The 14,874-nt window shown below is 40.7% G+C and overlaps 1 protein-coding gene across 1 annotated transcript in view; it reads right to left on the reverse strand.

The window, feature by feature from the left end:
* The window catches only part of LOC126474453 (putative inorganic phosphate cotransporter), a 155,684-nt gene that overhangs the window by 61,829 nt on the left and 78,981 nt on the right, over window positions 1-14,874 (reverse strand). Inside the window, exons 5-7 of the mRNA XM_050101925.1 lie at window positions 12,520-12,743; window positions 5,838-5,999; window positions 3,959-4,091 (exon numbers count right to left, since the gene is read on the reverse strand). Of these exons, the coding sequence (XP_049957882.1) occupies window positions 3,959-4,091; window positions 5,838-5,999; window positions 12,520-12,743 (519 nt within the window). The remainder of the gene's footprint in view (window positions 1-3,958; window positions 4,092-5,837; window positions 6,000-12,519; window positions 12,744-14,874) is intronic.

Consider the following 14,874-nt stretch of genomic DNA (forward strand, 5'->3'; position numbering starts at 1 on the left):
ACTAATTGAGTTCTGTAACAAGTTTCAGCTAGTAATAGCGAATACCCTGTTCAAGAATCACAAGAGGAGGAGGTATACTTGGAAAAGGCCGGGAGATACGGGAATATTTCAATTAGATTACATCATGGTCAGACAGAGATTCCGAAATCAGACACTGGACTGTAAGGCGTACCCAGGAGCAGATATAGACTCAGATCACAATAGTGATGAAGAGTAGGCTGAAGTTCAAGACATTAGTCAGGAAGAATCAATACGCTAAGAAGTGGGATACGGAGGTACTAAGGAATGACGAGATACGTTTGAAGTTCTCTAACGCTATAGATACAGCAATAAGGAATAGCGCAGTAGGCAGTACAGTTGAAGAGGAATGGACATCTCTAAAAAGGGCCATCACAGAAGTTGGGAAGGAAAACATAGGTACAAAGAAGGTAACTGCGAAGAAACCATGGGTAACAGAAGAAATACTTCAGTTGATTGATGAAAGGAGGAAGTACAAACATGTTCCGGGAAAATCAGGAATACAGAAATACAAGTCGCTGAGTAATGAAATAAATAGGAAGTGCAGGGAAGCTAAGACGAAATGGCTGCAGGAAAAATAAGACATCGAAAAAGATATGATTGTCGGAAGGACAGACTTAGCATACAGGAAAGTCAAAACAACCTTTGGTGACATTAAAAGCATCGGTGGTAACATTAAGACTGCAACGGGAATTCCACTGTTAAATGCAGAGGAGAGAGCAGATAGGTGGAAAGAATACATTGAAAGCCTCTATGAGGGTGAAGATTTGTCTGATGTGATAGAAGAAGAAACAGGAGTCGATTTAGAAGAGATAGGGGATCCAGTATTAGAATCGGAATTTAAAAGAGCTTTGGAGGACATAAGGTCAAATATGGCAGAAGGAATAGATAACATTCCATCAGAAGTTCTAAAATAATTGGGGGAAGTGGCAACAAAACGACTATTCACGTTGGTGTGTAGAATATATGAGTCTGGCGACATACCATCTGACTTTCGGAAAAGCATCATCCACACAATTCCGAAGACGGCAAGAGCTGACAAGTGCGAGAATAATCGCACAATCAGCTTAACAGCTCATGCATCGAAGCTGCTTACAAGAATAATATACAGAAGAATGGAAAAGAAAATTGAGAATGCGCTAGGTGACGATCAGTTTGGCTTTAGGAAAAGTAAAGGGACGAGAGAGGCAATTCTGACGTTACGGCTAATAATGGAAGCAAGGCTGAAGAAAAATCAAAACAGTTTCATAGGATTTGTCGACCTGGAAAAAGCGTTCGACAATATAAAATGGTGCAAGCTGTTCGAGATTCTGAAAAAAGTAGGGGTAAGCTATAGGGAGAGACGGGTCATATACAATATGTACAACAATCAAGAGGGAATAATAAGAGTGGACAATCAAGAACGAAGAGCTCGTATTAAGAAGGGTGTAAGACAAGGCTGTAGCCTTTCGCCCCTACTCTTCAATCTGTACATCGAGGAAGCAATGATGGAAATAAAAGAAAGGTTCAGGAGTGGAATTAAAATACAAGGTGAAAGGATATCAATGATACGATTCGCTGATGACATTGCTATCCTGAGTGAAAGTGAATAAGAATTAAATGATCTGCTGAACGGAAGGAACAGTCTAATGAGTACACAGTATGGTTTGAGAGTAAATCGGAGAAAGACGAAGGTAATGAGAAGTAGTAGAAATGAGAACAGCGAGAAACTTAACATCAGGATTGATGGTCACGAAGTCAATGAAGTTAAGGAATTCTGCTACCTAGGCAGTAAAATAACCAATGACGGACGGAGCAAGGAGGACATCAAAAGCAGACTCGCTATGGCAAAAAAGGCATTTCTGGCCAAGGTAAGTCTACTAATATCAAATACCGGCCTTAATTTGAGGGTCGGCCGCGGTGGTCTCGCGGTTCTAGGCGCGCAGTCCGGAACCGTGCGACTGCTACGGTCGCAGGTTCGAATCCTGCCTCGGGCATGGATGTGTGTGATGTCCTTAGGTTAGTTAGGTTTAAGTAGTTCTAAATTCTAGGGGACTTATGACCACAGCAGTTGAGTCCCATAGTGCTCAGAGCCATTTGAACCATTTGAACCTTAATTTGAGGAAGAAATTTCTGAGGATGTACGTCTGGAGTACAGCATTGTATGGTAGCGAAACATGGACTGTGGGAAAACCGGAACAGAAGAGAATCGAAGCATTTGAGATGTGGTGCTATAGACGAATGTTGAAAATTAGGTGGACTGATAAGGTAAGGAATGAGGAGGTTCTATACAGATTCGGAGATGAAAGGAATATGTGGAAAACACTGATAAGGAGAAGGTACAGGATGATAGGACATCTGTTAAGACATGAGGGAATAACTTCCATGGTACTAGAGGGAGCTTTAGAGGGCAAAAACTGTAGAGGAAGACAGAGATTGGAATAAGTCAAGCAAATAATTGAGGTCATAGGTTGCAAGTGCTACTCTGAGATGATGAGGTTAGCACAGGAAAGGAATTCGTGGCGGGCCGCATCAAACCAGTCAGTAGACCGATGACCAAAAAAAAAAAAAATAAAAAAATAAAAAAAAAAACATAAAAGGTGCACTTAATGTGCCATGCAGCTACTTCTGCACCACGAATATGTGAGCGTGATGGAGGGTCCAGTAAATAAACTTTCTTTGTTTCTAGAGAATGACAAACGTCAGATAGTTTTGGATACCACCGTTGACCAATGCCCGTTGCAGATATCCCTGGCTCAGACTAATCTGGGAAGGTACCAACAATCAAATCTGGGTTCCCCCCAAAGGCAGTAATGGCAACTGTTTGGCTATTTATTTATTTCATCTCAAAATTTCTTCAGTTTAGTAGGCAGTTGACCATCGACCTGACATACTATAATAATTTGCTGAAGGAAGTATTGAAGATGATTTAGTATGTACATGATAGCATAAGAAGTGTTTGTGTTTTACTATAACAAAATGATTGTAAGGATACTAATGAAAACAAAACACTGAGCGTAATAAACATTGTAGAATTTAAACTCTAAATATTCCTTGTTATTTGTAAATATATAGAATTGTAAGAATTTTGGATGACTCTACATATTTCCAAACAACAAGGAATGTTTAGAGTTTAAATTCTACAATGTTAATTACACTCAATGTGTTTTTTTTTTCTGTAGTAGCCTTACAACCAGTTTGTTGTAGTAAAACAGAATCACTTTTTATGCTCGCTGTCTCTCACACACACAGTATATATATATATACATATTCGTGCACTCGGACTTCGCAGTACGAGTCCTCAAATTTCCGACAATTTTGCATTTTCGAATTTCCTACCAGTGCCTAACTGCACTCTTTTTTTTAATTCCTCGCCATATTGATGACATCATAGCCCCTGCATATAGGCAAGGCTCTAGCCCGCTTGTAGGAAATCCAATGAGAAAATGTCGAAGTGTGCCATAATGCCTGTTTTTCCAACTACACTGTACCAGTTTGTTATCCAGTATTCAGTATTTTTAGATCATTGGAGAGCTTTAACAGTACCCGTCAGTGGGTGCAGTCTCATTCCGTTTTGTTTGTCTATCTGCTCAACTTCTTTTCCCCATTTGCTCAACTTCTTTTCCCCACTGAGTAAGCTTAAAACATGCTTGCAGGACGACACAGTTTATTAGATGTTTTACTGTTTAATTTAAAACTAAACATTACTTTCTAGAGAAGCAGTTGTATACTTCAATAAACCGTGGGACTCCCTGCAGTTTTGCTTACTGAAATGGAGAAAGATTTGGAAAAATAGGAAAAGCTTCGAAGCAGTTGTGAAGCAATGTGTTGCATAGTATTACTGCTGAAGAAACGTGAAACTATACCATTTAGCATTTGAACTGTGGGGAATCCTCATCTACATATTTTTTAAATCCATGTAGTGTCTATTAATTGCGTGTGGCGAGCAGCTGGTACTCACTAATGCCGTTGAAGATCTTGTAGCCGGAGAGAGGCGTAACCAGGCCTTTCTTGATGATCACGTCCAGGATGATGCTGGATAACACACTCGCCGTTCCGCCGACCACGTAAGGCAGTGCCGACAGTGCTGCGTTCTGCAATAGAGGTGCAGCACATTAGTTACACAGTATGTCTGCTATTTATAGCCGGATCGGAGAAAACTCCTGATCTTAATGGAAACATTCGTAACCCATGACCACCATCTCACAATCATATCTAGATTTGTGTTTTAAAAAATGTTGCTGCTAACTAATGTGAATGACAATACGGAAACAAGTAGGATTCATATGGTACATTTCTTCGTTTAGGTTCCCTGCGATGGAAGTAAAATTATAGAAGATTGTCAACTAATGTTCTATTCGTGCCCTTCCAAAAATGACAAAGCCGGTTGATCAGGAGATTAATGGTGACGTGAAGGTTCACATGGAGGGAAACAGTGATCTCTTTCCTGTCAGTAATAGCAAAAAGTGAGCGATTACATCCACATTCCTATATTACACATTTAGTATTAATTTAAGAAATATGAGGTTATAAGAGTGATATTTCACTCTGCAGTGGAATGTACGTTGATTTGAAAATTCCTGGAAATGAAAGGTGTGTGGCGGACTGGGACTTGAAACTGGCATCTCTGCCTTTCGTAGACAAGTGATCTGCCAACTGAGCCAGCCCGGCGAGATTCGCGACCTACGCTCACAGCTGCACTTCCTCCAGCACCTCTTTTCCTACCTTCAGAGTTCTCCCGCATACCTTGCCATACTAGCATTCCCCGGTTCGAGTCACACGTGTATGTATTGATAGTATACGTGGCCTTAAAAGTTTTAATAAACGTGACGTTACTTCCCGTACTTTTAGTGCTGTTGAAGTATTCAGTAAGGGCATCGGTACTTCTTCTTATTATTATTCTACAAGGCCTTTTTTATTGAGGACCCATGGACGTCGTAAGGTGGTTCAAGATGAAGCTATTTATGTGTGATGTAAACAATCTGCTGTACGTAAAAATGTGTGACTTGTTGGCGATTTTACCGTATATTATCATAACTGAAGACTCCTGATTTGCCAAAAGTAGAGAAGCGATTCTTGGTGTCGCAGCTCTCAGGGGCATCCTGCGATGCTCTCTGTGTGAGGCACCCCTGTGCATCTCTGGGAGTCGCAGCTCGATTGTATGTGTCATGTGGCCTAGGACTCGTTTCTCCGTCAAACTAGCATGTTCACACTTCTGACATTCAAACCTCCACACATCCGATAAAAATTTATAAAGTTAAAAAATTACGGTTTCCGAAATATGTATTTGTAATTTAGTAGTACCGGTTCAGTTATCGATCCAAAAGAAGGATGTGAAATACGTATCTTATTTTGTTGCCTCTAGCCTCGTGTCGTGCGTCCATTCGCTGATATATTACTTCCGACTGCAGCAGAGCTAGCGCTATCACCTGATTATACGGTGAGGTTATCGTCTGAGTTAAATGGCCGATTTCCTGAATGAGTTGTACATTACCAAGTGTGGCGAAATCATACTTCAGCGAGGCAGGAGATACCACTCTGTTACATAACAGAAAGGGAACAGACGTACGTAACAGGTCGTAGGTATGAACTTAGGGAAAACATGAGATGATGCGCGTGATTATCCGAGCGTTCTAGGGCGCTGCAGTCATGGACTGTGCGGCTCGTCCCGGCGGAGGTTCGAGTCCTCCCTCGGGCTTGGGTGTGTGTGTTTGTCCTTAGGATAATTTAGGTTAAATAGTGTGTAAGCTTAGGGACCGATGATCTTAGCAGTTAAGTCCCATAAGATTTCACACGCATAACATAACAAAACATGAGACGAGTTTTGTGGATATGCTTACCTTGCGAATGGGAAACCTGAGGATGGTCGCCATGTAGGTGGGTAGGTAGGTGATCTGGCCGAAGAAGTTCCATCCGATGCCAACGTGCATCATGGCGCACGCCCACACGCCAGGGCACTTTATGACGGAGCACCACGGCACCGGCGGCCTCTTCCGCTGGCCCTGCAACCCGGGAAATAGACTCACTCGGATGGACTTGCATCCAGATGACTAGCAGACGGAAATCGTATCCGAAGACTCACAGGCGGAAAGAGATAAGCAACAAGAAGACCGAACCAACTATTGTACAGGGAGTTCCAAAGTGATCTTTACAGAGAATAGGTAGAAAGATGCAGTTTGCGGCATAATGTTCACACAAACACAGATAAGATTTTAGTAACACACACACACACACACACAGATAAGATTTTAGTAACCATTTAACAGATTTCAATGTGTCCGCTATCTGTAGCATACAGAATATCTAAGCAATATTTCCTTTCTCCGCATGTCCGACGTAGAATATTCTTATTAACGTGTGTATTGCTGCCCTGAAGCAAACTCGCATATCCTGCAGGTCCCGCAGGTAAACACCATCCTTCACAAAATTCAAAGAAAATGCTCTAATGGGATTATGGCTGGACACTTTGGGGCCAGGAAATTGACCCTCCTCTGCCAATCCAGCGACCAGTAAATGTGTCATCCAAAGCCTTCCTACCGATCGAAGACCAATAAGGATCATTTGATTGTGTGGGTAACTCCGTAATATTGCCTAAATTGGAGCAGTACGGGATAAAGCAATATTTCGTCCACAAAGGACTGCGTCATAAGGACTGCGACTGTCGATAAATATGAATAAAACAGTTTTCTGAGCCAGCCACATATTTATTTTGCCATCAAGTGTTTCGATGGCGCACACCACCATCTTCGGGTGGAGAACTGTTTAGTTATGTAGCTGGTGTTAGGGAAGAGCATTGACGCCTTTCCACAGCACCAGACCAATTTCAACACACGTTACGTAGCGTCTTTTGCTGGTGGTAAAATTGTGCTTTTAGAAAAGGCACTGTTAGACTAAAAAAAATCTTGAATTTTTGAGAGGAAAGTGTATTTACAGTGGCCGAGCGGTTCTAGGTGCTATAGTCAGGAACCGCGCGACCGCTACGGTCACAGGATCGAATCCTGCCTCGGACATGGATGTGTGTGATGTCCTTAGGTTAGTTAGATTTAAGTAATTCTAAGTTCTAGGGGACTGATGACTTCAGAAATTAAGTCCCATAGTGCTCAGAGCCATTTGAACCATTTTTTGTATTTATAGGGAAAGTATAGTTGAAGAAAGGCTGCATACTCCTGTTTGTTGTATGTGCTCTCCACTGTACACTTTGTTTACGAAACGAAGCCTATGAGGAAGAAGAAAGATTACTACATGGTGATGGAATCCCAGATTAATCGGTAAGCATTTTAAATTATGGTTTCGAGAATTTGTTTTTCCAAAGCGTTTGTCTCGAAATGGCTTTTTTCACATTTGCATGCACTCTAATATAAAAAGTATATAACCGATCCTTATGAAAATTGATAGTATGACTCTTTATAAAATTACAAATTATATGAACCAACCAGTGAGATGATATCATAATTTTAAGGGTTTTTTCATTGCATAATTACAGAAAAATTTCATGAAAATCGAAGTAAATTTTTCCAACGCCTGCACAATTTTTAATTTTCATTATTTTCACCTGCATTGAGGTTGACATTCTTAGAAAATAATTTTTTAATGTAAAGTCAAAACCTTTTTGATTTCATATGGAACTCAGAATGGCTACAGTGCACGCAATTGGATAACTATATTCACAACCTTCAGCGGACATCACAGCATAACTTCGTTATTTTTGGCTGAAATTATTCAAAAAAATCACAAAAACTGTTCGAAATATGGATAAAATGATTTTATTAAATTCTCGTTAATTGTACCCACCAAAAAAATATCCCAAAAAATCAAAGTCAAACAGCCTCCTAAATTGGTTTCCCCCCTTAAAATGTACATGAATGTAAAATTGTGCGCTTTGAGACATGGCAGTCATATTTCATTCCACTGTCCATGCTCATTATTGACTGTGGTATTACATCATACGTAAGTTAACGTAAAAAGTAATGTACTGTTTATTAGGGGTGAAAAATACACCGTACAATATTTTCTGTTCGTTGATGCAATCCGCATAGCAATCAAACTTATGGTTATACTTGGGTTCGTAGTGGAGAATTTCAATATACTTGCGTTTAGTGCTTTAAGTCCTGCGTAGCAGAGTGTCACGACTTCGTAGACAGTATTTTGGGAAAACAATTACTGTGTACTGATGTCTCCAGAAAAATGTAGACACTCTTTGATAGTTAATATTAGTGGAACAAAATTAAACAAAATGACACACCGCTACAATTCTTGCACCGGAGGGGGGGGGGGGGGGGAGCGGACGTTATTATTTTATGTGATAAAAAAGTGACCCCATTACCAGTCGAACGACGTCGATGCGTATGAACTGGTAACAGAATTACGGCTGTCAGTGTTGCCAGTGTGATAACCGCACGGGACCCCTCGATTGTTTCTTCTAGCTAGTTGCAACCGAGCAGCGCTGGAAGCAGGACTTGTTGACGTTTTTAGTCGGCTAGAACTTTCCTTATGCACATCCTGAACAATATCGTTGGCTTCAAATTTATCCAGCATACAATAGCTTGGCGTTGTACCTCCATCATATTTTCTTACTTTCAATGCCACATCAGTACGTCCTTGCGTAGCTCGAACAACATCTTACTTTATTCATTGCTGCACTGTCGTCTGCTGGAAAACGAGCCGCAAGATCTGTTGAGAGAACAATGGACAACGCAACGCGCAAAACGGCAATGGTGTGTCATGTTGTTCCGAAGATGTTAACTATCAAAGAGTGTCTACATTTTCTGACCGCTCTGTTTTTGCGGATCGTATGAAGACTCCATGAATTCTGGTGATAGGCACACTTGTTTTGATCGAAAATATATCAACGTCATTGAAACACAGGGCCTCGACAACACAGTCTGTTTATACTGGACGAGTTTAGTATTTATTTGCTAGCCAAACATCCCATGCATATTATTTGATTCAAAGTATACGAATGTGTCACCAGAAGGAGCTCAACGACAGCACAGCTCGTGCGGTGAAAGAAAAGCAGTGGAATTTTACGAAGCTTTGTCAGTGAACTCTCACTCTCGACTAACGAAACAAAGTGGTGCCAGTCAGAGAATGACGGTGCTTGCCTTAGGCTTAGCTAACTGCCTCTGCAGCGAGCCCTTTTCTGTACAGATATACTTGTGCTTTACACCTTATTTGTAAATACCGCTGGAAAACTTGTACATAGGTGTAAGAATTATAACTTCGTAAAAAGGAGGACGTCAGTTCCCTACGTTTACAACAACAATGAGTCGCAATTAGAACCAGTCAACACTAATACGTGGGTGTTAAACTCAATGAATAACAAATTGAATGATTACACTGGCTCAGTCATAAGTAAATCATGTGGTACACTTTGATTGGTTAAAATATACTGGGAAATGAAGGCAGTCTACAAAGGAGGTAAAAGGATCTTGACTGGCTGAGCAGACAGCTCTAGAGAGATCTAATCGACTGAGTAGTCAATTACTTCTTTCTAGAACACCCTGCTCAATCAACTCAGCACCTATCTTCATCGCGGACTAGAGGGTCTGAAGATGATGTAAGTATAATAAATTGAAACCGGTCACCAGTTTTAATAAAATATTTATGCGATAAAGATTGTTTTTGTAAAATTTCATTGATATACCTGAGATCGCTGTTTTCCGTTCCAGAAAATGTTTACTCACAGATTTAATTGACTCATGGAAAAGCGTCGCCGAAATGCTGAAAGTCGTGAATCGGCACTGGTTGGACGATAAACGCCAGTTATCTCACGAAAGCCTACCTAAGAAGTTTCAAGACCCAATATTAGGAGAAGAATCCCCAAATAGAACGGAGCCTCCTACACGACAAGATTAAACTAACTGCAGCGCGGACACAGGCATTTTGTAGCCATCGGAAAAATGCTCCTATCGGACCCCAAAAAGACACATATACCGCTGTTTAAAAGACTCTCACTGGTAAGTGGGGTACCAGCTGCCTCATTCCACCTTCCTCAGCATCTTTAAAAATTTTCCCAAAAATTATGGCATGTCAACGTATTCATGCTCTTTTTAACGTGCAATCCACCTTTCACTCCCACAAACTCCTCAAACTCTAACTCGCTCACACCCACAAGTCCATCCACTCCCACTTGCCCATTGTCACTCTCTTATTCATCCCATCTTATTGTCATTATCTCTGTTTCTCTCTAACCGTCATTGTCTCCTGTCTCACAGCCACAGTCCCTTCGTTCTGTCCCAATACTACTGTCTCCTAACATTGTCACTGTCTCCCTCCTTCTCTCTTTTACAGCTACTATCTCATTCATTGCTTCCCACTGCTGCCGTCTCTTCTGTCACTTTCTCTTCCTCGTTGTCACTGTCATAGACTCTGTCACTGGCTTTCACTCACTTCCACTTTTTCCTTCTCTTTATTCCTCTCTCACTGGCGTTAGCTTCTTCACTCTTTTCCTACCACTGTTCTGTCGCTATCACTGTGTTTCACTGCCACTGTGTCACTCTCTTTTTCTCACATTAACACTGTCTTCTGCTCTTCTATACCACGACCACAGTCTATTATCTTCCGGTATTATCTACTTTCACGTCTTTTACCCACTGTCAACGTCTCCTTCTCTCTCAGCATAAAAGGGAGCCAATATGTATGCATGCCAAAATTTTTGTGAACATTTTTGAAGGTACTGATCAAGGTAAATGGAGCAGTTGGTACCCACTTCAGCGTCAAGGCCTTTCAAGCAGCAGGATATTCGCCTTTTTGTGTTCTGATAAGAATATTTATTCTTTGGGTGACTTCTTTTCCTTGCTACAGCAAAACATGTCACTCAAATGAAAAGAATTTTATAGATCAGAAAAACTTTGATTGTTTACTTACGTGAAATTGAAATAACACAAAACTAATTTTACGTCTCAGATATGATTTTTTGCATGTACTTCGGAACTCTTCTGATGACGGTAGAGGCTATTTCTCCAAGTTATGTCACTTTATGAACAACATTTTCGCATCTCCACAGGATTTTACGTGCACATTTTACTTGTGCAAGTACGGTAATTTAGATCCTCTCTGTATCTCTCTGTATCACGGAAACGGGTAAAGATATCAAGAAAATTTTCAACTTCTTTCGAGATCATGATCTTAGGAATATATCGTAAAAATTACAGCCATATACTGTGCATAGCCGTCTTGGATCCGGTGTTTAGTTTTGGTACCCAAAAACCAAATTTTTCGGGTTTTCTAAGAAATCACCAATGAACTAAATGATGCCTCCATAAGCCCCTTAAAGTGCACCGTAGACCATGTCTAATGCAAAGTGGACCAACTGATTTACTTCATTTGCCAAATCTGGATGAAACTTCGGTCCTGCACTATAAGATATTTACCGTAAGACGATCCTTCTGTTCAGTGTACAACTGGCCCCTAGCCCAAGGGCTATCCAACACTCTTGATCTCTTTTATGTGCGGGGGTTTGCAACACACCATGTAGTAGTGCATGTTATAGCATACACACCAATTCTTCTTGTACTCAGTAAGCGAATAGTAAATGAAGAAACCCTAACATCTGGTCCAACGCGTTCTCTATCATGCAGTTCGCAATTGTTTTCCGAGTATGTATGTGGATGTAGATACGAGTTCGGTGCGCGACAAATTTTTCCCTTGGCAGCAAGAGGGAGGAAGGGGAGGGGCAGTTGCCCTCTTCTGCCCCTAGCGAAGAGTTTAAGTAGTCCAGGACCAAGCGAAAGTAACGTCAATGGAACGGGAATGTGTGAGACGACGATGTTTATTAATCGAATTTAATAGTGACCGACGAATCAATATAGAATGTAAGAGGAAATAGTACGTGTCGCACACTTTAATGTGGCCTTTTCTGATTTGTGAAATTTGGCTGACTTCGGGGCACTATGGAATGTTTACGCTCGTTGCAGATCTTAGTTGCGCAGCAATATTGTGCATCGTATCAATAAGGTATCCATTATGAAAGTTGTGTTCAGTTGTGTGTGTTACTTTGCCAATTTTTCTAATTATTATTATTATTTATCAAATGCACTAACTCAATATACGTCCCTCTTTTTTATGAACAGCAAGCTGGCTGCTCTGAGAGTAGGTGGCAGGATTTATTCCAGCAGCCCCTGTGCCCCTCAGAAGATTTTTCTCCCAGAATCCTTCGCAAAAGAGGCACCTTGCAGTGTACGTAGTGAAAATTAGGTTGACTGATAAGTAAGAAATGCCGAGATAAAGGAATATATGGAAAACACTGACAAGAAGAAGGGACAGGATCATAGGGCATCTGTCAAGACATCAGGGAATAACTTCCGTGGTACTAGAGGGAGCTGTTAAGTGTGATAACTGTACAGGAATACAGGAAAATGGAAGATTGGAATGAGATTAGAATACATCCAGAAAATAACTAGGGACGTAGTTTGCAAGTGTTACAATGAGATAAAAAGCTTGCCATCGGAGTCCGTGGCGTGCCATATCAAACCAGTCAGAAGGCTGAAAAAAGTGCAGATGTGGGCGGAGTGGAGCACCGACCTGCATCTTGTCCGTGCCGACTGAGGCCTCGATGTAGCGGCGCTCCTCTTCGGAAATCCATGGATGGTCTGCGGGCGAGTCGTAGACAAGCGCGAGCCACGGCACGTACCACAGCAGGGCGATGGCGCCGAACACGTAGAAGGCCAGCGGCCAGCCGCCGGCCAGGTTAGAGTCGCACAGCAGGCCCGACACGGGCAGGCAGATGCTCAGGCCCAGGTAGCTGCCTGCCGCAGACACACAGAAACACGTACACTGCCACTCATACACCAGTCACAAGCAACGACAAGAGTTGTAAAACTACCGTAAGCTACAACGGACTACAATAAGTAAACATAGATTCTGCTAGTTTTCCTAGTAGCCTTGGTCAGTTAAGATCGTAAACACAGTACCTCTACGTAAGGTATGTTGCATAAGTGTCAGGCGTTATCTCATTTCGACCCTTTCTTTATGTATGCGATCAGTGTCTCACTATATTGCCCTAAAAAACGAAAGTGCCGAACCATCTAGAAACTGATGGAAGATATATAAAAGGCTACATTACCCATGCAACATATCTGTTCTACATAGTTATTCCCTTGCCTGTTATTTAAAAATAAACAGTATTTGTAACAAAATTGAAATTGTCAGTGTATCATTGAGGTTTTATTCGAGACATATTGATTAGTAGCGTTAAACAAAGGAGTCTTGTAGTACAAATTTAACAAAAAAAGAGATGTATGATATAGCGCTGGAAAACACAATTTCCCAGAAAAATGTAAAATTAAAAAAGACGGGCAAAACAAAAACATATCTAACATGGCTTTAACGCTACGAAAACGGTAATGGTACAGTAATAAAGGACCAAGATACAGCTGAAGCGGTTATTAATACCCTAGATGAATACTAATAGCTGTGGTTGCCCCTGCTACAAGGTTGTCTGCATATTAAACATGGCTTCAATACTTTGTTGAGCTGATATAGAGCATTTTTATGCTAGTCAAAAAAGGCTTTCACACTCATCATTAAGAACAGGAAACTCTCGCCTTTCATCATAATGAAGAATGTTATATTGAGTGCAAAGTAACAGCAATAACCATACTTACTTTTTTCGTGGTTGTGCATGTAAACTGTACTTGCATCAAAGTTAACAGCTTTGGTTACATAAAGGCGCAGAAGTTGCACGATCGGCTCATTTTGTTGCTTAGAAAATGCAATTTATAAGGACATAAATGCGGAATGGACGAACACTGAAAGATGTGAGGTTCTAATTACGTGAAAAACAAAAAAAACAAAAAAACAAAAAATAGAAGTAGTCGTCTCCCAGTTTCTCTCTTACGTGGTCATTTATGTTTCTTTCCCTAACAATCTTACCAATACCACCGATAATCGTACCATTTACTGCGTCATTTATGCACTGTACCACAACTACCTGACCGTAATTTTGGTAGTTCGCAACTCTAGCATCAACAAAATTACTACAAAATCCGATCAGTAGTAAGGCTCTCCAAAACCACGATAAGTACCCCATACGCAGTGCTTGGCTCACGGAATTCATCACACCTTCAGAAGCTCAGCTTTCTGGTCACAAATAAGTCCTGACATAATCAAAATCCTATATTTTTTATTATCCCCCGTGATATCTCTGTATTGGATCAGTTTTAAATACTCTTTTCATTTCGTTCATTACAGGTGCCTGCAACAAAGAGGTTTTGTGTCAGTACTCCCTGATATTGTATCTTCCTATCCCGCATATTCTCGTAAGGTGTCGTTCCGAACACGATCCACCATAGAGATGCCACCGCCTTCCCTCGAAGTGCATTTCCAGTGCGAGTAATCTCGAAAGTTTTCTTTTGTTTAGCGCCCAAGTCCCGGCTCATACTCTCAAGTATTCTGTCGTACATAATACTTTTCATATTCTTTGGTTCACTTCTACTCTAGATTAAATGATAGTTGACATATTGTACACGTACTTGACTGACTTCTTTGTCTTCGGATGTTATACGTAAGAACAGACTATATATCAAAAGCATAGTAATTTTGGAGGTTACCACTCATTGTTCACACAGGCGAAATGTAGTTAACAATATCTATAATGGAGCCCAAGATATTTAAAGTAAACATGAGTGTATTCTAAGTCTGCAGGTTTACAAGTCTCTGCTTCTTATTATCAGTAGATTACCACAGCATTCATTACGTTCATAAGCCAATATGAGAGGTAACGTGCTAAATTGTTCACATACTAAATTAATTCATGTGACAAATATCATGAAGACTTATTTCGATTTATACAGAAGTATTAATCATAATACTGTACACTGTGAAATGGATATTAAAAGTCTATCATTCTTTTTGCGATAAATTGGTCATTATTCATCG

This window comes from Schistocerca serialis, chromosome 4, assembly GCF_023864345.2.
Source record: "Schistocerca serialis cubense isolate TAMUIC-IGC-003099 chromosome 4, iqSchSeri2.2, whole genome shotgun sequence".
Classification (NCBI taxonomy): Eukaryota; Metazoa; Arthropoda; class Insecta; order Orthoptera; family Acrididae; genus Schistocerca; species Schistocerca serialis.